The sequence below is a fragment of the Physeter macrocephalus genome, chromosome 2 (assembly GCF_002837175.3).
Source record: "Physeter macrocephalus isolate SW-GA chromosome 2, ASM283717v5, whole genome shotgun sequence".
In the NCBI taxonomy this organism is placed as follows: Eukaryota; Metazoa; Chordata; class Mammalia; order Artiodactyla; family Physeteridae; genus Physeter; species Physeter macrocephalus.
In genome coordinates, this window is record NC_041215.1 from 40,953,213 (window position 1) to 40,976,402 (window position 23,190).

General features: G+C 44.7%; 1 protein-coding gene across 1 annotated transcript in view; it reads right to left on the minus strand.

The window, feature by feature from the left end:
• The window catches only part of CFAP221 (cilia and flagella associated protein 221), an 83,392-nt gene that overhangs the window by 56,826 nt on the left and 3,376 nt on the right, over nucleotides 1-23,190 (minus strand). The window contains exons 3-6 of the mRNA XM_007104196.3: nucleotides 21,946-22,046; nucleotides 12,129-12,215; nucleotides 11,876-11,974; nucleotides 10,230-10,330 (exon numbers count right to left, since the gene is read on the minus strand). Coding sequence (XP_007104258.1) covers nucleotides 10,230-10,330; nucleotides 11,876-11,974; nucleotides 12,129-12,215; nucleotides 21,946-22,046 — 388 coding nt within the window. The remainder of the gene's footprint in view (nucleotides 1-10,229; nucleotides 10,331-11,875; nucleotides 11,975-12,128; nucleotides 12,216-21,945; nucleotides 22,047-23,190) is intronic.

The window sequence follows — 23,190 nt, forward strand, 5'->3', positions numbered from 1 at the left end:
TTAAAAAACTAAAAATAGAATTACCATATGACCCAGAAATCCCACTCCTGGGCATATACCCAGAGAAAACCATAATTCAAAAAGACACATGCACCCCAATGTTCACTGTAGCACTATTTACAATAGCCAGGTCATGGAAGCAACCTAATGCCCATCGACAGAAGAATGGATAAAGAAGATGTGGTACATATATACAATGGGATATTATTCAGCCATAAAAAGGAACGAAACTGAGTCATTTGTAGAGACGTGGATGGATCTAGAGACTGTCATACAGAGTGAAATAAGTCAGAAAGAGAAAAACAAATATCATATATTAACGCATATATGTGGAACCTAGAAAAATGGTACAGATGAACCAGTTTGCAGGGCAGAAATTGAGACACAGATGTAGAGAACAAACATATGTACACTAAGGGGGGAAAGTGGCGAGGGAGGGGTGGTGGTGTGATAAATTGGGAGATTGGGATTGGCATATATACACTAATATGTATAAAATGGATAACTAATAAGAACCTGCTGTATAAAGAAATAAATAAAATAAAATTCAAAACAAAAAACAAACAAAAAACCCTGATCCCTCTGTGCTTTATTTCTTGAGCTTTTTGAAAGACGTGTCCTTTAATTAGCCCATCAGCAACAAAGGCTTATAAAGTCCCAAGACCTTTTCTTAGATGTTACCCACCTCCCCTCAAGTCCTGGCATGCATGTAGAGAGAAAGGGGGAAATCTGGGGCCTGGCTAGTTATTTTCCTTTAAACTTGAGATGTACATGGCTGTATTCAGAATGTGACCAACAAAAACAGAAAGAAATGAGACATAATGATTAGTTGCCGGATAAGCCATACCCCCAAACCCCCAAACAAATGGGCCACAATTTGAAAAGATACAGAGTGGAGAGTAAATTATGTTTCAATTTCAAAGTATGCTCTTTTATCTCAGATGATTTCTGTTCTTGTGAACTTTCATCAGCTGCTTATCTTGTTTTCAAAGACACAATTAACTTCACTGGGATTGGGGCCTGAAGCCAGAAGCACAGCGGACACATGATCCTTAATGATATAGTCAAATAAAGACAAACACAAATTCACATAAAGAAACGTTCAGGGAACAGACGTCTAATTATTCTTTTGCCCTTACAGAATTAAACGCCACACTCATGTTAGACTAGGCTTAGACCAGTGTTAGAGGCAAAGACCGATAAAGAATCAAAGTGTCAGGGAGGTTTGATGTTTTTTCTTTTGCTGGCCTGGCCTTCAAGCTCCTTTCTTGCCCTTACTTCAATTCCTTCCCCAACCCTACTTAGTTCTCCCTACTGGTAAAACCTCACCCTCACCCACACCCCAGTAGTTTAGGAAAAGGTGGAGTTCTGCTGAAATCACTAGGGAACAATGGGAATTAAATGAGGTCCCCTTTGCATACCTGGTAAAGGAAGTTATGGTATTTCTCTGGGGGGTGGAAGGGAACTGAATTCTGGAAAACTTAGAGGTGACCAGATGACATGTCGCCTGCAGAGACAGTATGTACCCTATTCATACTGGTTAAACACCTTTTAAAAAAATGTGGTAAAATGTACATAACATAAAATTTACCATTTTACCCATTTCTAAGGTACACTTTAGTGGAATTAGGTGCATTTACACTGTTATGCAACCATCACCAAAAAGGCCTTGAAAAGGCTTGAAAAGCCTCCTGCAGATTGATTTCCTTTTTAGTTGAGAAAAATATAGCACTTATTGGGAGAAGATAAGAGGATACACTAAGAACTACTGACGGCCTTTTCCTCTTTTAGGAGACAAGGGAGAAGCAAGCCCACACTGAAGGTATTAAAACACACTCGGCTGGAGATGAATGACCTGTCCTGCTGGCCGGGCACCCGGCTGCAGCTCCAAGTCCCTGCCGCTCACCCACCAGCAATTATAAGGACAAAAACTCACTTGGCAGTGGAATAAGAAATGAATTTTTAAAGCAAAGCAGAGTATTTTCAAATACTTTTGGTTCTGAAATTGCAGTCTGTAAGAATTTTGAGTGAGAAGACCCAACGCAGTCAAAAATAATAAATAAACAAATAAAATTAAAAAAAAATTTGCACAAAATCGAAGGGAGAAAAGCAGAGTATTACAATTTTCAAGCTAGGCTCTAATAAGGTCAGTATTGCTTTCCCAAATTTCAGTTTTTCAGCCTTTTGATGGCTCTCTCCAGGAGTCAAAAGTCTGGGATTCAACATTTTGTGAGAAAAGCTTGAAAAAAAACCCCTAATTTTTTGGGTCACTTTCAAGGTCGTACAACCATCATGAAGCAGAGCCTGGATTGGAATCTAGACACTGCACTGCCTCGTCTCCTTTTTAGTTTCTTTATTGAGGGTCCTCGCAGGCCAGGCAGGTAACAGTGAGAGGAGAGGGCTACATGTGAGGTAACAGGGAGTGGTGGGGACTGCGGCGGCCTGGCAAAGGCACTGCCCTCTGAAGGGGCAGCTTCCAGTCCATCCCTGAGGAACTGATTGTGGTCATGCAGGAATGTGTGCCTAGTACTGCTGGATCTTCCTCTTTTTTTTTTTTTTTAACAAAAAGTGTAAATCTAAATTTTCATGTGCAATCTTCTGATTTCTAAATGTTGGCAACTAACTGAAATTTTTAAAATTTATTTTATTGGAGTCTAGTTGATTTACAATGTTGTGTTAATTTCTGCTGTAGGCAAAGTAACTCAGTTATACATATGTATACATTCTTTTGCATACTCTTTTCCATGATGGTTTATCCCAGGAGATTGGATATACTTCCCTGTGCTCTAGAGTAGGACCTTGTTGTTTACCTATTCTATACATAATAGTTTGCATCTGCTAATCCCAAACTCCCAGTCCATCCCCCCGCACACCCACCTCTCCCCTTTGGCAACCACAAGCCTGAAATGTTTACAAAAAATAAATCATGGGGGCCCCAACCATGTGGACCAAATGAAGCAGGTCAGCAGTTTAATGAAATCAGAGCCACAAGTTCAGGACGGATGGATGCGTGGCAGGCCGAGGGATAAACTGCACCAGCCAAGACAGGAGGACTGGTGGGAGCCCCCACCCTCCCCAACAATCTAAAACTTCCTCAGAGAACCACCCTGGGCTTCACTCCCCACAGGGAGCTGCAAAGGGAAAGACCGAGGTTGAGGGGATGAGATGGGAGAAGGAGCCAGAGGTACAGCTGCCAGCAGCCAGGCGCCCACCTCGCAAGACACAGTGACAGGCTGGCGGTGCAGTTGGAAGGCGTGCTGGCCCTCTGGGTGGGCGGGCTGGGGGGACAGTGGGTGAGGTTGGGCGCAGCAGCTGCCGAACAGCTGGGACAAGCGCAGAGAGGCAGCACCTGCAGGTGCGTCGTTCCTGGTCCTGCAGCCGGACCTCACAGGCAGCCCCTGAAGAAGTGACGCAGCAGAGCGGGGTTATTCGTGCGCACGTGGGACTGGGGGCTGCGGGCCCGAGGCAGAGAAAGAGCAGGAGCCGGACTGCAACGCAGCCTCGAGGGCTGACGGGCTCCCAGGTGAGGGCACGCTTGGGACCTTGGGACCACAGTGAGACTGGTCACAGACGAGGCGTCGCCTCTTCTTATGCACCCAGCAGTGGCTGCAGCCAGCCCGCCCCTGGGGGAGGAGTGTTTTCTCACGGATAATATTTAGCATCTGCCCTTCAAACCAGATGCGTGTCTACTCTGTGTTATATAACTTCTGGTTCCTGTAGTCAAAATGCCTAGTCCAACGTTTTTTTCCTCCAATTAATCACATCCTGGGACCTAATGTATAAATCCAGTATTGCATGTCTTGTGCATAACTGTTCTAAAGAATCTTATTTTATGTACTATATGTATCAGAATAGTGTACATTACCATGTAATGTAAAAAAGAAAAATCTACATAAGTAATGCAGCAACTACCCAAGTGTTATACCAGCTAAAACAATAAATAACCTTTGAACAGTGTGTGGTCACATTCAAACGCCCCTCTCTCCCAGGGAGGGAAGGCAGCCCAGAGATGGACCGCCACGTAGTCACCCCACACTCTCCATCATGACACCATCCACCGGGAGACCATCACCTCTGCCAGGCAGCAGCTCACATCAGCTCAACCTCGCACAAATCCACACCATCACTCCAGAGAAGGACAATTCCAGAGCCTGATGAAGCCAGACGGAGGGTGGACAGGCGGGTGTGTGAATCGAGGGCCTGTCCGCCTGCTGTGGATTTGTGGTGATGCTGCGTGCCCTCCCCTTGGCCAGCTGGTGGACCCATGGCCCGGCTCTGGGAGGGCAGGTGCTGAGGACTCTCCCCTTGGCCTTCTCCAGAAAAGTGCCCTTGGCTGAGGGGCTGGGCACCCCCATCCCTGTCCTGCACTCCTTTATGGGTTATGCCTTAATAAGTCAGGTGCAATGAATCCTTGTTTCTGCTTCTAAGGAACCTAAGGCCCCACTACTACATTTAAATACTTGCAATCAGTGCCTGCTTTTGAGGTGTTCCAGGCCCCTCTCCACAGCCGTGTTAAGTACATGATGTGTTTATTTAATAGAGTTGTTATACTATATATAGAAATTGCTACAGTATCAAGTAGAACATAAGATTATACTTCAAAGCCCCCTTCTGAAACTCACTGATAACTGAGGTAGGTAAAGAGAATAAAAAATTCCAAATTTTGAAATAAACAATATGTCAGCAACATTTATAATTAATTAAAAACACTGTTTCAGATGTAGACAACAAATGTATGGACACCAAGGGGGGAAAGTGGGGGGGGGGGGTGGAATGAATTGGGAGATTGGGATGGACATATATACACTAACATGTATAAAATAGATAACTAATAAGAACCCGCTGTATAATAAATAAATAAATAAATAAAAACACTGTTTCAATTCACAATCTCTACTATTCAACAGCTGGCTTTCACATACTCTTCAGATACAATTCATTAGCTCAAAGACACCAGTGAAATGATTATACTTCTGATGATCGTTGTAGTATTTTCACCCCTTATAAGCAAATTTTAAAGAAAGGTACAAAACAGTTTTACTATAGTCACATAAGCCCACACAAATATGACGTGAATGTAAGCTTTGGAAAGTCAAACTCTTAGAGGTCTGACAATCAAATGCAATATAATATGCCCCAAATTTCAAAGAGAAGCAGTTTCTTTTAAAAAAATATTTATTTATTTATTTGGCTGCACTGGTCTTAGCTGCGGCACGTGGACTCAGCTGCGGCATGCATGCGGGGTCTAGTTCCCTGACCAGGGATCAAACCTGGTCCCTCACTGGGAGCACCGAGCCTTAGCCGCCGGACCACCAAGGAAGTCCCCGGAGTGCAGCTTCTACAAGGTACACACGACCGTGCATTTCTCTGCCTCCCTTGTTCAGTGGTGGCCTCAGTGAAATCCACATTTGCCAGCAAAGCCTCTGAGGCCCTTCTCTTTCAGCCCTTTCCCTGCCACAGCCCCGATAACCCAGGTCCAGGCTCACGAACGCTCCAGACCAGTCCACAGGTGCTGTGCCCTCCAAATCTCTGCCTGTGTCCAAGCCTCCACACTGCCTGAAACACCCTTCTTCCCTCCTGCTCCCTTCTGCTGGCTGATTTCTAGTCACGCTTCAAAAGCTCAGGGCAGGCGCATTCTCCTCTAGGAAGTCTTGTCTGAGCTCTGCCGTCCCACCTGCCCCCAACTCACTTCACACTGAGCTGGGTTATGTGTCCTTCCTCAGAACACATTGAATTAGAAATTAGAATCGTCCATTTAACAAACAGCTCAAACAACTCAACAACAAAAGAGCAAACATCCCAATCGAAAAATGGGCAGAAGACCCAAATAGATATTTCTCCAAAGAAGACATACAGGGCTTCCCTGGTGGCACAGTGGTTAAGAATCTGCCTGCCAATGCAGGGGACATGGGTTCGAGCCCTGGTCTGGGAAGATCCCACATGCTGCAGAGCAACTAAGCCCACGAGCCACAACTACTGAGCCCATGTGCCACAACTACCAAAGCCTGCGCGCCTACAGCCCATGCTCTGCAACAAGAGAAGCCACTGCAATGAGAAGCCTGCGCACTGCAATGAAGAGTAGCCCCTACTCGCCGCAACTAGAGAAAGCCCGCGTGCAGCAACGGAGACCCAACGCGGCCAAAAATAAATAAATAAATTTATTAAAAAAAAAAAAAAGACATACAGATGGACAATAGGCATGTGAAAAGATGCTCATCATCGCTACTTATTAGAGAAATGCAGATCAAAACTACAATGAGGTACCACCTCACACTGGTCAAAATGGCCATCATCAAAAAGTCTACAAACAATAAATGCTGGAGAGGGTGTGGAGAAAAGGGAAGCCTCCTACAATGTTGGTGGGAATGTAAATTGGTGCAGCCACTGTGGAGAACAGTATGGAGGTTCCTCAGAAAACTAAAAATAGAGCTGCCATATGATCCAGCAATCCCACTCCTGGGCATATATCCAGACAAAACTATAATTCAAAAAGATACATGCACCCCTATGTTCATAGCAGCACTATTTACAATAGACAAGATATGGAAGCAACATAAGTGTCCATCAACAGAGGAATGGATAAAGAATATGTAGTACATATACAATGGAATACTACTCAGCCATTAAAAATAATGAAATAATGCCATCTGCAGCAACACGGATGGACCTAGAGATCCTCATACTAAGTGAAGTAAGTCAGAAAAAGAAAGACAAATACCATATGATATTGCTTATATGTGGATCTAAAATATGACACAAATGAACTTACAAGATAGAACAGACTTGCAGACGTAGAGAACAGACTTGTGGTTGCTGAGGAGGGGGGTGTGGGGGGAAGGAGTGGAAGTTTGGGGTCAGCAGGTGCAAACTAGTACATAGAGGATGGATAACAACAAGGTCCTACTGTAGAGCACAGGGAACTATATTCAATATCCTGGGATAAACCATAATGGAAAAGACTATGAAAAAGAATGTGTGTGTAGGGAGCTTCCCTGGCGGTCCAGCGGTTAAAACTCCACACTTCCACTGCAGGGGGCGCAGGTTTGATCCCCGGTTGGGGAGCTAAGATCCCACATATCATGTGGTGCAGCCGGAAAAAAAAAAAGAATGTGTGTGTTTGTATGTATATATATATATATATATATATATATATGTATATGAATCACTGCTGTACAGCAGTAATTAACACAGCATTGTAAATCAACTATACTTCAATAAAATAAAAATAAAGAATTGTCTATTTAATCACGAGATGAGGGTTTAATCACCTCTACACCCTTAGTACCTACCATTGTGCCCGGCACATAGTAGGCATTCAATAAAGGTTTGTTATATGAATGAATGTTGAATAAAGAACCTACCCTTGGGGGCTTCCCTGGTGGCGCAGTGGTTGCGCGTCTGCCTGCCGATGCAGGGGAACCGGGTTCGCGCCCCGGTCTGGGAGGATCCCACATGCCGCGGAGCGGCTGGGCCCGTGAGCCATGGCCACTGAGCCTGCGCGTCCGGAGCCTGTGCTCCGCAACGGGAGAGGCCACAACAGAGGGAGGCCCGCATACCAAAAAAAAAAAAAAGAACCTACCCAAATAATACCTTCAACCCCCAAGGCAGCCTAGGATTAATAGAGGACATTTCAGGTGAAAACCCTTTCAAATAGTCACCACCACCAGCGCCCCCGACGCCGGGCTGCTACCAGACATTGTGGATGGAATGCAGTGCTGGTCAGTTTGCATAGTTAAAAGTTGGGGAAAAGCCATTAAGTCAAGTGCATCAAGTCTTGGGAAGGCGCTGCTGCCAGAATGCTTGGAGAAACAAAGTAGCACGCTTATCTTTTGAAAGATTTAAAAAAATTCACAGTGTTACACACATTAACTCAGCTTCATAAACTGTTTTGCTGAAATTTTCATTCTGATTACAAATGAAGGGCATGATGTATAAAGAAGCCACCAGGGAAGTGGGCAGATTTATCTGTTAAGAAAGTCCAAGAGGGAGGGGACATATGTATACGTATGGCTGAATCACTTTGTTGTACAGCAGAAACTAACACAACATTGTAAAGCAATTATACCTCACTAAAAAAAAATAAGAAGAAGAACCAAGGCTGATGTCTGCATCATTTCCTCCTGCCTATGGACCAGTGCTCTCAACCTCGACAGCCTGGCTTACGGTCCAAACAAGGAGTGATTTGTGGAGGGAAAGAAAGAAAAAGAGGGAGAGAGAGAGAGGAAGGGAGGGAGGGAGGAAGACAGATGAACTAGGAAGTTAGTTGCTTCCTGCCACTTCAATTTTGGTTAAAAATTGCTTATTCACTCATTTAAAGGAAATAGCTATGTTTGACCTCAAAATGCATAGAGTGAGTGGGTCCTGCCAGGAGGGATTCACCTCTATTAGCCCCTTTTGTATGTATAATTTATTGACAATTCTTTTTTTGAGAATTTTTATTTTATTTTAATTTTAGTTTTTGGCCACGCCGTGCGGGGATCTTAGTTCCCTGACTAGGGATCGAACCCACATCCCCTGCATTTGAAGTGCAGAGTCTTAACCACTGGACCACCAAGGAAGTCCCTTATTGACAATTCTTAAAGAGTTGTTTTTAAAAAAATAAGTAGAGATGGTGCATCAGAAGCGCATGCGAAGCCGCTGGGCGGGGGATGGGATCTCACGTCAGCTGAACCAACGCGATTGTTCAGATCTAGATAGTGAGTTTCATTCAAGGGCTCTGAAGCTCATATGCCTTGGTCCCCGGCCAGCACCCAAAAGCTGCAGTTGCCCCCTCTCTACCTCTACTACCCAGTCACTAGCAACTTATATCCCCTGCTCAGAGCTGCCTGCAGGCACCTGAACTTGCTTTCACCCCCAAACACAGGCTGAAGCCCACAGTCTTTGCTCACTGTCTGGGCCTAGACCACGAGGCATCTAGTATCTACCAGCTACTGGGTGGCTTCCTCACCTGCAAGACGTAGTCCACACTCTTTGCCGCCACTGTGCTTTTGTACGTGCTGTTCCCTGCCTGGACCGCCACCCTCACAGCCCACCCCATGGTGGACAACCGGACGTCCCCTGCTTAGGCGTGAGGACTTTCCCCATCCCTCCAATCAGTTCTGGGCCTGCACAAGACCCCGTGTGTGCCCTGATTACAACGCTTAGCACGCGGTGTAATTAATCAGTGACGTGGTTCTGTCCCCGTCAGACTTGAAGACCTTCAGAAGGAGAACTTGTGTCTATTCATCTTTTTACCGCAGGTGATATTCAAAATATCACCCAAAAAGGACTTCACGGGCAGTGCGCCACTAGCGTGGATACAAAGCTGGAGCCAGGTCCTGCAGGTCCCTGCCCCGCCAGATGGCTAGGTATTAACAACTTAGTTACGGAACCATTGGAGGTGAGGGGCGGCAGGAGAGGGCCAAGCAGATGGCAGGGAGGGATCGGGGGCTCAGGACAGTATATATTTCCCAACCAGTACAGAAATATTTCAGCATTTAACAAGATTTTAACAACTGGCATGGCCATTGTATCTCGGTATCTAACAGCTCAATATCTACCTTCTTTATGTCCCTAGGGACAGACAGCACTGTGCCTGGTAGTAGGTATTTAGTAAATATTTACTGCTAAAACAAGACACACCTTGAAGTACAACTAGAGTCATCAACTGTTTTCCCAACAAGGAGGGAGGATGTGAGATTTGGCTTCCATAGTGACTGTCCAGGGTCTTGGCCTTCCCTGCAGCCATTCCGTCCAAAAACAGATGCTGCTTATCGTACAGGCATGAGATGCCTCCCTGGGACTCGGACACCAATACTCCGAACCCTGCAGGCCCTCCAACTACCTCTGTTGCTAACAGTATTTGGATCTTCTGGCGGCTACCCTGCCTTGTGAAGGGGAGCCTGTGGAGAAAGAAGCCTGCACAGGGCAGCAAAACCAAGATCCGGGGAGGGTCAGGTCCCTGCACCCCCTCTTAAACCCCTAGACCCAGCCATGCCTGAAGGTGCGTGCTATCTTGCACCTTTCAGGTTGATGACCCAATAAATTCCTTTCTTGCTTAAGGATATTTTGACTCGGTTGGGTTTGTTTGTTGGTTGTTTGCTTTGCCTTTGCAACTACAAGTCCAGTCTAACTCAGCTAGAAGGAAAACTTTCCATTAGGAAAAATAGAAATCTAAGTTTTTATCTATGTGAGTCTCTCTTAACTTTTCACATCCCATGACAGTTTGGTAATTCATTTTCATAACTTACCTTTCACCAAGTAGAACATTTGATAGATTTATAAATGAGGGAAAGTCCAGTCTATTCATGACAGGATAGGCATGGATGGGGACAAGCAAAGTCTCACCTCCCTAAAATTAATGGGAAAAAAGTCAAGTTTACCATGCTTAAGACTAAAATTTTCTTTTTTTCTTTTTCTTTGTACCTCATCTGTACCTCACAGCATGTGGGAACTTAGTTCCCCTACCAGGGGTTGAACCCACACCCCCTGCTTTGGAACAACTGGACCGCCAGGGAAGTCCCAAGACTATAATTTTCAAAGATGAATTTGTAGATCCTTTATTTCTTATCTTGTTTTCTATCATTAAAAAATACTTCCAGAAAAAAAGGGAAAACATTTCCTTAAAAAAAAAAACCGAGTGCTTAAATATAACAGTTGAAATATTGAGTTTTCTTAGCTACAAACAAAGTATAGAAAATTTTTAGTGTATTTCACTGAAATGATATTCAATATTATCCAGGAAAGCCTTCACATAGAGATGAAAACAGTCATCTGTTTCGATTTCAGAAAGTTATAGGGAAACACAATCGTGAGCGGCCTGAGATAAACAGAAACCAGCACAGAATCAGCTGATCCAGACAGCGCTGAACAGTTAGCACTGGACCAGCCAGAGGCGCAGAGGCCTGCTTCTAGACCTGCACAGTGTGTGACCTTGAGTAAGACCTCTGACCTCTCCACAGCTCGTTTCTTCCTTTGCTTTCAAGCGGGGATAAGTCCACCTTTCTTTAAAGGTATTTTTGAGAATTAAAGCAGACACCGGCCTTAAAAAGTTTAAAGCACCACATAAATACAAGGTACTAATATAGCATTGCTATGAAGTAGCAGGACACCTGCCCTGGTGATCTATGCAATGCCTGTCCTAAGTAAGGATTTTTGTTCTTGGTACAGAATATTCCTCCTGAAAGCACTATTCTGGTTTCATTTTTAGTTTTTTTTCCCCCTCTTTTTAAAAACTGAGGCTCATTTGTTACTAAGGCACACTCTTCCACTTTAATTTTGAAAAGGTAAATTTCCTTAACCTTAAGGCTTCTCAGCTTCTAAGGGCTGGGCGTGGAACCCAGAGCAGAGGGGTGTGGAGGCGCCAGTTTTAAGGGAAGGACTGACAGCACGTGGGGCTAGAGGCCAGGGATGAATTAGGTGACCCAGAAAAGGCCAGCGAGAACTCCTACGGCACAGCCTCTGGGGTCGGACCACACAAGTAGCCTCCCTGCAGACCCCCAGGGCTGCCTCGGAGGACATTTGCTGCTGGTGCCCAGTGACAACTCGGGGTTGTTGCTGATCTTCTCACCTAGCTCTTAAAGGAGGATGTTTAAGTTATTTGAAAAGCCTTCCTCAACTCCCAGCACCACAAGATAAATGAGATTTTTAGGCCAGGGCAGGTGGGAATCTGCAGCAAGCAGTGTCTCTGGCTCTGCCCCAGTTCTCAGCAGCCTGGAGCTTCCCCAGCTGGGACCCACGTCACCGGACCAGGACCCTAGAGCCACTCAGACCGGCTGCCCAAGGCATCAGGCTGAGAAACTTCACACTTGTCATTCTGTCTCTCTTCTTTCCTTGAAGATGTAAGGTTTGATGCCACCCCCAAGCCCCAAAAAACCCCGGATATTAAGGGACATACCTTACAGTGAATGCGGATGCAATCATAGTAGTATCGCCACTCATCTGGAGTAAATGTAATGGTGACCGTGAGGGACAAGCCAGGGACAAGGCGGTGCTCCTAGAAGACAAGGGGCTTCCTGTCCGGATAAGCCCCAGGGCCCACGGGGACAACACCCTACACGCCGCCCCCCGGGCAGACCTGCGGGCACGGCACGGAAGGCCACACCCAGCAATGAATGCCTGGGGAGAATACGCCCCCCAGGGACACTTACCTTCTTCACATACTTGATCTGAAAGTGTTTGGTTTCAGGGGGTAAAATATGAACGTGTAAATCTTCATTGCAAATATTGACCACATGCTGGAGAGAAAAAGAAGCGTTCACATGAATACACCGCTTTATCTACCTGCATGCGCACCTCCTCATTTATCTTTACCTCATCTTGTTCCTAAAGGGATGTGAGGAGATGCGGTGCACTTTTATTATTTTTAAAATTTTTATTCTATAATGATGTATAGTTGATTTACAATGTTGCCTTAATTTCAGGTGCACAGCACAGTGATTCAGTTATACATATACATATATCTATTCTTTTTCAGATTCTTTTCCCATTTAGGTCATTACAGAATATTGAGTAGAGTTCCCTGTGCTATACGGTAGATCCTTGCTGTTTATTTTATCTATAGGAGTGTGTATATGTTAATCCCAAACTCCTAATTTATTTCTCCCCCCGACCTTTCCCCTTGGTAACCATAAGGGGGTTTTTTTTATGATTTTTTTTTTTTTTTTTTTTGGCTGCATTAGGTCTTCGTTGCTGCACGTGGGCTTTTTCTAGTTGCAGCCAGCGGGGGCTACTCTTCATTGGTGTGCAGGCTTCTCATTGTGGTGGCTTCTCTTGTTGCGGAGCACGGGGTCTAGGCACGGGGGCTTCAGCAGTTGTGGCGCACGGGCTTAGCTGCTCCACGGCATGTGGGATCTTCTTGGACCAGGAATCGAACCTGTGTCCCCAGCAATGGCAGGCAGATTCTTAACCACTGCGCCACCAGGGAAGTCCCCATAAGTTTGTTTTCTATGTCTCTGAGTCTATTTCCTGGGGCACGAACCCGTGTCCCCTGCATCGGCAGGCGGATTCTCAACCACTGCGCCACCAGGGAAGCCCTGTATCATTTTTTAAGATTCCACAAATAAGTGATATCATATGGTATTTGTCTTCCTCTGTCTGACTTACTTCACTAAGTATGATAATCTCTAAGTCCATCCATGTTGCTGCAAATGGCATTATTTCATTATTACTCTAGGAGGTGGAGCCAAAAAGATCTTGCTGCGATTTATGTCAGAGAGTGTTCTGCCTATGTTTTCCTCTAAGAGTTTTATAGTGTCTGGTTTTAGCATTTAGGTCTTTAATCCATCTGGAGTTTATTTTTGTGTATGGTGTTAGGGAGTGTTCCAATTTCATTCTTTTACATGTAGCTGTCCAGTTTTCCCAGCACCACTTATCCAAGAGGCTGTCATTTCTCCATTATATATCCTGACTCCTTTATCAAAAATAAGGTGACCATATGTGTGTGGGTTTATCTCTGAGTTTTCTATCCCGTTCCATTGATTAGTGTGTCTGTTTTTGTGCCAGTCCCATACTGTTTTGATTACTGTGGCTTTCTAGTATAGTCTGAAGTCAGGGAGCCTGATTCCTCTAGCTCCATTTTTTCTTTCTCAAGATTGCTTTGGCTTCAGTGCACGTTTAAACACTTTAAGAGATTCAAAATCTATCATACACCACTTAACGAATAATAAAATAAACACAACACCACTTAAAGAATAATGAAATATGCCCATGTGTCTCTGCCTGACCTAAGACTTTTCCAGAGCTACAGCCCCAGTTACCCCCTGGCATGGCCTTGCACACTCCCCTCCTCCTGCCCTGACTGGTTACCTGTGCACCTTTTTGTTGAACTCAACTTAGTCCTGTGATTCAGCTGAGCTAAGAAGCCAGCCACCCACCCACTCCCAGTTTCTCTAATTACATGCCACTTGTCCTGGGACCTGGTGACACTAAGGCAGTCAAAAAATCAGGAAAAGGAATGTGGAGAGGACAGCCTCCAATCCATCGCTAGGGTTGATAAAAAAGAACACAAAGTCAGGAGTTCTCTGATGGGGTTGGGAGGAGGCCCTCGTTCAAGGCAGGACAACCTGCTGGGTAAGTTAACTGGGTCTCTGAGTAGAGGGGTTTATCCTTCCTCTACATGAAAGGAGAGCAAGGACCTTCGGTTCTGGGACCTGGCCTTCACCTGGGCCAGAGGACAGCTAAGAGGCCCTTGGTCTCCAAAGTCCAGGCCAGAGGCTGGGCCTGTCACACGGCCACTGCCCAAGTCCTTGAGTTCACTGAGGCCCTAAGTCAGAGTTAAGACATAATCTCTTGATGAGATTATACCGATGCCTGCATTTGTTAAAAGTTCTCATTTGTCACCTGTGAATATATTTTTTTGAATTTTATCTTATTTTATTTTTTTATACAGCAGGTTCTTATTAGTTATCTGTTCACCTGTGAATATTCTTAAAGGACCACAATTTTTGTGACCCTGTTTTGGCATATCTTTTTTTTTTTAAATTTAACTATAGTTGATTTACAATACTGTGTTAGTTTCAAGTGTCAAATTCAAGCTTCAGATTCTTTTTCATTATAGATTATTACAAGATACTGAAAATAGTTCCCTATGCTATACAGTAAAAGACTGTTATTTATCTATTTTATATATAGTAGTGTGTATCTGTTAATCCCAAACTCCTAATTTATCCTTCCTCCACCCCCTTTCCCCTCTGGTAACCATAAGGTTGTTTTCTTTGTCTATGAGTCTGTTTTGGTTTTGTAAATAAGTTGATTTGTATTATTTTTTTAGATTCCACATATAAGTGACATAATATGTCTTTCTCTACCTTACTTCACTTAGTACGATAATCTCTAGGTGCATCCATGTTAGTGCAAACCTAAATGTCCATCAACAGATGAATGGATAAAGAAGATGTGGTACACACATATAATGGAATATTACTCAGCTATAAAAAAGAAGGAAATATTGCCGTTTGCAGCAACATGGCATATCTCTTTATTAAAAAAATTTTTTTTAAGTTACTTTTTAAAAAAATTTATTTTTGGCTGCATTGGGTCTTCGTTGCTGCGTACGGGCTTTCTCTAGTTGCGGCAAGCGGGGGCTACTCTTTGTTGTGGTGCACGGGCTTCTCATTGCAGTGGCTTCTCTTGTTGCACAGCACGGGCTCTAGGCATGTGGGCTTCAGTAGTTGCAACATGCAGGCTCAGTAGTTGTGGCTCGCGGGCCCTAGAGCACAGGCTCAGTAGTTGTGGTGCACGGGCTTCACTGCTCCGCGGCATGTGGGATCTTCCCGGACCAGGGACTGAACCCGTGAACCCTGAATTGGCAGGCAGATTCTTAACCACTGTGCCATCGGGGAAATCTGGCGTATCTCTTTAATATGTGAGAAGCCTGAAAAAATAAAAGTTGCCCAGGCCTCTCTCGACCTCCAGGGGGTCTGCATGGGGGAATCTTGGTGAGGTGTGGGTTCCTGGGTCTCCTACCCGGGAGAATGGTCCTTCCAGGAGACCCTGGTATGCTGGGGCCCAGGATGCCTGGAACCTAGGGCTCTTCCCGTCTCAGAGCTCAGGATGTCTCAGTACCCAAACTGCATTCCCTATCTATCTTTTCTTTTACACTTTGTCAGCAGGTCAGTTTGATTTCTTTTTAAAAAGTAATATGCTTTCAGGGCTAAAATGGCATTCCTGCCTTTTCATTTATAACTAAAACTGGGGGGGAAATAATCATCATTGAAAGGGGAAAAAAAGCCTTGGGAAGATCAAGTGTTTAGAAAGTGTATGCTAAATTAATATTTAAAGTTTATTTGAAAACGTGAGCAACCCAGGATTACCCTTGAGGCGAGACAAGATAAACTCACCTAAAACCCTGTTCTGTCCCGCAATTCTGGGGTCAATAGATGTCCTTAGTCCCCTTCCCCAAGCTCTCTGCGCCCCTGGGAGCTGACCTTTTCTGGCCCCCTGGGTCCTCATGACCTTGACACTCCCTCCCCTGACTCCCCCGGGCCCCAACTGACAGCCCCCGCTTCAGTGTTTCTGAACGGGGCCTCAGAACAGGCAAGCAAGCATGGAAGCACCAACCAGGCAGTCATGGGTTGAACAGCTTTTACTCAAGGGTCACCGGGCTCTCCCAGGGGCTGCTCACAGCTCCTGCCCGCCCTCCCCACCCTGCTCCTTCCTTCCAGGCCCTCCGCCGGCAGAGCGCAGGGCCTAACCTTCAGCACACAGCTCAGCCTCCAAGTCGGGGTCCTTCGACCCCTCCCCTCAGGGACACAGCTTCTCAGGTTAATACCCAACGCCAGGGATCTGGGGGCAAAATGCAAGCAGCCCTATAAGTTCTTTAAAGTGTTGTGGGACAGGCTGGGACCTGGGACCCTTTGCTGCAGTGCCTGCACCGGGACAGACATCTCCTGGAGCAACAGATACAAAGAAACTTTAAGGGACTAAAAATAACCGCGTGCATGTGCAGCTGGCTCAAATTATGGACAACAAGATACAAAAAGACCAAAAACCCAACTGCCCCTTCTGAGGAGCCGGGAGCAAAAGCAGGGCCCTGCGTGGGATGCCTGCACACAGCCCACCAAGGGGGTGGGCAGAGCACCTAGGCCACCCCTCAGGCCCGAGCCCTGGACCTGCCCCCAGCATGACCCCATGTAAGGAACCAGCCCCCGCCCCCCCCCACCCCCCGCGGGCCTCGGGGAGCCAGCAAGGTAATGGGAACCTGCCACTTGTTCCCGCTCCCCTGCTGCAGCAAGGGCCCCAGTAAAGCCTTGCCTGAATGTCCCCTCTGGCCTCCTATGAATTTCTACTGATTACGGGGTCCAAGAACCCTGGTCGGTAACAGTTTTACCTTAAAATGCAGGTTGGTAATGGATTTTACTCTAAAATTTTGCTCTATACTGCATTTCTGCAAAATGGAAGAGTAAAATTGATGCTCCAGGAGGATGCACCATGTTTGTTTACACTGTAGCTTCAAGTCCCCACCCTCGCACACTGACTAGAAGCCATTGGGATTTGTGGCCCCAGTTTGAGAACCAAGATTCTGGGGCAGGGGTGTCTCTGAATGCTGCAACAGGGACCTGAAAACTAATACAATTATTGCAGAAAGCCTGAAGGGAATGTTTCTCTGCATAAGATAAGGCTGTAGAGGCTGACAACTTTGTTTGGGGCTGGCCACAGTAACACTGGTTGTCTCATGGGAAAATTGATTAATTATTTCCTTAATAAATATAGTTTCCCAGACAAAGTCTTTCCGCAGAGGGAAAGGGATTTTAAGAGGTCTTGGTTTTGAGAAAAGTGGGAACCATTATTTCAACTTTTAAATCGAAAGGTTGATTTCGATATGAATCCAAGTAAAAGGCTTTAAAGCCTTTAACCAGATCTGGATCAATCTCAAATGTTAATGAACAGTTTATTGTCGTTTTAAACACACATTCAATCATTCCATTCTTGGGTAATTTACACAGTTTCCTGTAACAAAACCAAGATAAAGGCAGAGTTGGGTTTTTGGCAAGAGTCTCAAGGTAATTCCCTTAGGCTTCTGCTTAAGTTTGCTGATAGAAACAGGAGGCTGGCTCTCCCAGAATGTTACTAAGATGAAAAAATTTGTATCCATTTCTGTTTTTTTCAAGGTCTGATAGAAGCAGTGTGATTATTTAGACTCTAGCCTGTATTTACTTGGAATTCAAGAGTCTCTACCAAGTCACTCTCTTCCAGTAAAGTGAGTTCAATATCTTGACAAGTGTTTACTGAGTGCCTTGTGTGTGTTAGGCATTGTGCTGTACAAAAGACAGAGACGGCCTCTGTTCTTCAGCAGAATGAAGCTTTTACCTCCCTCCAAAAAGCCTACGATCTGGGTAAAGCAGACCTCACACTGGTCTCCAAATATGCCACGTGCTTGCCCCCCGAGCCTCTCTCCTCGTCTCCCTCGACGCCCTGGGTGTCGGCTCCCCACCTCTCGCTTTGCTCTTGGGCTATCCCAATGGCTTCTCCACCACAAGCCTTTGGTGCAATGTGACCAGTAAGCTCATGAAAAGATGCTCAACATCATTCGTGATTAAGGAAATGCAAATAGAACAACAGTGAGTTGAATGGCAAACTCAAAAAGATACAGCCACACCCCAATAACTGGAACTTGTGAATGTGACCTTATTTGGGAAAAGAGTGATTGCAGATGCTATTAAGTCAAGGATCTTGAGATGAGATCATCCTGGATTACCCGGATGGGCCCTAAGTCCAATGACAAGTATCCTTTTAGAGACAGAAGAGAAGACAAAGGGAGTGAGAGGAGAAGCCATGTGAAGATGGAGGCCAAGGTTTAGGATCATGAAGCCTCAAAACAAAGCACACCTAGAGCCACCACAACCTGGAAGAGGCAAGCAAAGATTCCTCCCAAGAGCCCGTGGAAGGAGTAAGGTCCGGCTGACACCTTGACTTTGGACTCTGGTCTCCAGAATAAGTTTCTAGTTTTCTAAGCCCCTAAATTTGTGGTAATTTGTTACGGCAGCCACAGAAAACGAGCATACCATACAACCCAATTCCACTTCTTAATATATATCCGAGAGAATTAAAACTATATCCACACAAAAACATGGACACGAATGTCCACGATGACATTATTCCTAGCAGCCCCAAAGACAAAATCCAAATGTCCATCAGCTGATGAATAGATGAAATGTGAACAGTATGAAGTTTCCTTAAAAAAATAAAAGTAGAGCTGCCATATCATCTAGAAATCCCACTCCTGGGCATATATCCAGAGAAAGCCATAATTTGAAAAGATACATGCACTCCAATGTTCATAGCAACACTATTTACAACAGCCAAGACATGGAAGCAACCTAAATGTCCATCGACAGAGGAATGGATAAAGAAGATGTGGTACATATATACAATGGAATACCACTCAGCCATAAAAAGGAATGAAATAATGCCATTTGCAGCAACATGGATGGACCTAGACATTATCATACTAAGTGAAGTCAGTCAGAAAAAGAAAGACAAATATCATATGATATCACTTATATGTGGAATCTAAAATTTGATACAAATGAACTTATTTACAAAACAGAAATAGACTCACAGACATAGAAAACAAACTTATGGTTACCAAAGAGGAAAGGTGGGGGAGGGATAAATTAGAAGTTTGGGATTAAAAGATACACACCACTATATATAAAACAGATGAACAACAAGGACCTACTGTATAGCACAGGGAACTATACTCAATATCTTGCAATAAACTTTAGTGGAAGAGAATGTAAAATAAGAATATATATAGTTATATAGATATGTATAATTGAATCACTTTACTGTGCATCTGAAACTAACACAGCATTGTAAATCAAGTATATATCAATAAAAAGATTTTTTAAATTAAAAAAACAAAACAAAATGTAATAAAGCCATACAACAGAATATTATTTGGCCATAAAAAGGAATGAAGTACTGATTCATGCTACAAATTGAACGAGCCTGGAAAACATGCTGAATGAAAGAAGCCAGTTGCAAAAGACCACATGTTGTGTGATTCCACTTATGTGAAACGTCCAGAATAGGCAAATCTATACTAACAGAAGGTGGATCAGTGGCTGCCTAAGTTGGGGTTGGGTGGTAAAGGAATGAGGAGACTGAGGCAGGTGGGAACGGGTAGTGAATTGTTCACTCATTGCAAACAATGAGTAATTACGAACAATAATTATTTTAGGTTTACCCTACCATCATCTAGATAGCAAACCTAATAACCAGGAAAAGCAAGTTCCAAAATGAATGATTAACCTTGGTCTTTGATGCTGTGTTCTAAGGACTGTGTCCTTACAGATTGAGGGGTAGAGCTCCTAATCACAGTTTTAAATCCTGACCCTTCCCCTAAGAGGAAGCACTGGGCACCTAACAGGTTCCTCTCCTGATCTCTTCTCTCTCTGCCCTCTCAGATGTGCAAGGACTCACGGAAGGTGCACTCTCTGTAGGCAGGGGTCTGCCCGATAGAACCTGACCTCACTTCCTGACAGCTTTACCATTTGTCAGTTTCCTCCAGCGATTTTCCTCACTCTGAGAATGAGTCTAACACGATAGCTGCAATTCTGTCTCTAAATGATCCACTTTAAGACACGGTTTCGGCAGGAGGGATAAATGAGGAGTTTGGGATTGACATATACACACACTATATATAAAATAATCAACAAGGACCTACTGTACAGCACAGGGAACTCTACGCAATACTCTGTAATGACCTATATGGGAATAGAATCTAAAAAAGAGTGGATATACGTATGTGTATAACTGAATCACTTCGCTGTACGCCTGAAACGAATACATTGTAAATCAACTATACTCCAATATAAAATAAAAATTAAATTAAAAAAATTTAGAAAAGACGCTATGTGAAAACAAAAATAAATAAGTGAAAGACATGGCTTATAAGAGCGCACTACGCATAAACGCGGAGAGCCTGCGGTGGGAGAGGACGCCACCCACAGAGCCGGAGCCTCAGGGTCCACGTGAGAGAGCCCACGCCTATGGGCCCGACTCCAGCACATGCCCGCAGCCCGGTCTAGCTCAGCTCCGTGGCCGGCTGCCGTAGTTCTGAAGTCCTGCTCAGTGTGACTTTGGAGCGTCACGGCGGGGTCGCTGAGGCGCTGCAGCTGCTTTCATGCTCAGGCCCCCTTTTCGTGGCGGATTAGGAGTGCTGAAGCCACCCCGGGCCCTCCCCAGTCTGGACAAGGCCCGGGTTCATGTGGCTCTGCGGTGGACTGCTGTCCCCACAGCTTCAGCCACTCTGCAGTGCGTCCTTTCACCTGTCCCTTCTGGAGCCCTTTCAGCGGAGATGCTGCCCCAGGTCAGGCCAGAGTGTCTCTGGCCACAGTGACCGATTTAGGCCTGGGCATCTGACCTGAGCTGGCGAAACGGAACCTTTGCTGGGCCCTTCTAAGAAAGGGACACCCTCTTCCCTGGTGGTGGAGGCGTGGAGCCAAAGTGCACTGGTTGGGACTTCCCTGGTCGTGCAGCGGTTAAGAACCCGCCTGCCAATGCAGGGGACACGGGTTTGAGCCCTGGACCGGGAAGATCCCACGTGCCGCGGAGCAACTAAGCCCGTGCGCCACAACTACTGAGCCTGCGCGCCTAGAGCCCGTGCTCCGCAACAAGAGAAGCCACCGCAATGAGAAGCCTGCACGCCGCAACAGAGCAGCCCCCACTCGCCGCAACTAGAGAAAGCCTGTGCGCAGCTACCAAGACCCAACACAGCCAAAAAATAAATAAATAAAATAAATCTAAAAAAAAAAAAAAGTTCACTGGTTGGGAGGCAGGCAGCCTAAGAGTCACTCTGTCTCCGTCCCTGTGTTCTTGAGGCAAGTATTGTATTTAACCTTCTGGAATCACGGTTTCCTCATCTCTACAAAGAGAGCCACAATATGACCTCCACAAAGCTAGTGTAAAGACTATACTGGACCATGTGAGATGCAAAGCACAGTTCCTGGCCCCTACGGTCACTCAGCAATGGCACCAGTTTGGAGAGAGTGCTGGGAGGAGCCTTTGGCAGGGGGAGGAAAGCTGTCCAAGGACACTGACTCAACTTTAAAATTTCTCATCCTAGAACTACCTTTCTGGTCCAATTTACATCTGCACTTCTGCTGATTATGCTGCTCTTTAGAGGAATGAGTAATATAAATGCGGAACATTCATGTCATTTCATTATTATGATTAATTATCCCACTTAGAAAGTACCTATCCAGGGGTGGGGGAGGGATGGATTGGGAGTTTGGGGTTAGCAGATGCAAACTAGTATACAGAGAAACAGCAAGGTCCTACTGTGTAGCACAGGGAACTATATTCAATGTCCTGGGATAAACCATAATGGAAAAGAATGTGAAAAAGAACGTCTATATATGTATAACTGAATCACTTTGTTGTACAGCAGAAACTATCACAACATTGTAAATCAACTGTATTTCAATGAAATTAAAAAAAAAATTTTTTTAAAGTACCTACCAGTATCTGCTGGTGTTGTTTTTCTACTTGATAGCCTCCAAAATGCAATATGCCAGGTTTTGCCTGTATGACCTTATTATTCAGAAGATTTGCATAAACCTCTATAAAAACAATGCAGATAAGTATACCATGAGTTGAGACATAAAAACATATTAAGTGAAAGAAGATCCTATCTACATGAGCTCCCTTTAATCTAGGGTATTTTAAGCATATGAAAGTTTCAGACAGAGGATACAGCTGTCAGCAAGATGAATGACTGTTCCACATGAACTGGACTGCCTCTCCCTCTATTTTTATCCATCACTTGGGAAATATGATCATTACAATACAAATTCACATTTATTGTTTATTATCTATTAAAATAACTTGCTCTGTACACATTTTATACAAGTCTTAATAATAAAACAAGCTTGTGAAGAGCACACACCCTGTGTTTTCTCTGCATAACACTGCAATTACTTATTATGTAATGAATACCCACTTCAAAGAATCCAAACACCAAGGGTTTAATTTTATTCCTGTGTATTTAACTGCTATTATTTGATTTCCTCTGAACTGAATTACAGTGCAATACAGAGAAATCCTAAGGCTCTGAAAAATTACGCCTCTGGACACTAAAGTCTCAAACTGCTCTTGTCATGTGAGTGTCTTTTTTTGCTCCCAGTTTTGAGAACAAGGTTAGGACAGCTGAGCTCACAGAAGAGTCCAGGTCTACAAAACTTGCCCTGGCTCTTCACACAGCAGGAACTGAGATGTGTGGAGAAGACACTGGGTCACAAGCCTTTCCATGCCTTCCATGCTTCATGCCAGGCATTTGTTTATAACCCTCCATTCTTTCCATTTTGTAAAAATCAAGCCCAGGCCTGGTTCCAACCAGTAAACTGCCTCCTGCAGTATGAATGCCCTGTCCAGTTTCCTACAAATGACCACCTTTCCCCTTTGGCTATAGCTAAATCTGTGAGTCACAGACACCCTGACCCCACCCTTCACCTGCCGTGTTTCGTACCCATCTACAGTGAGTGTGAAACATTTGGTGTTTTTCTCCTCCGCAGGTGAATGGTCACTGTCATCAACTGTGCGCCAAACTGAAGGGCTGGACTGGGGTAAGGGTGGTGTCTCAGGGGGATTATGATCTCTGTAGTTTATCTGGTAAATTTGTAAGTATTGGTAATTACTTTTAAGTATTGAACATTACTTGGTAATTTTTTAAAAATTTATTTATTTATATTTATTTTGGCTGCACCA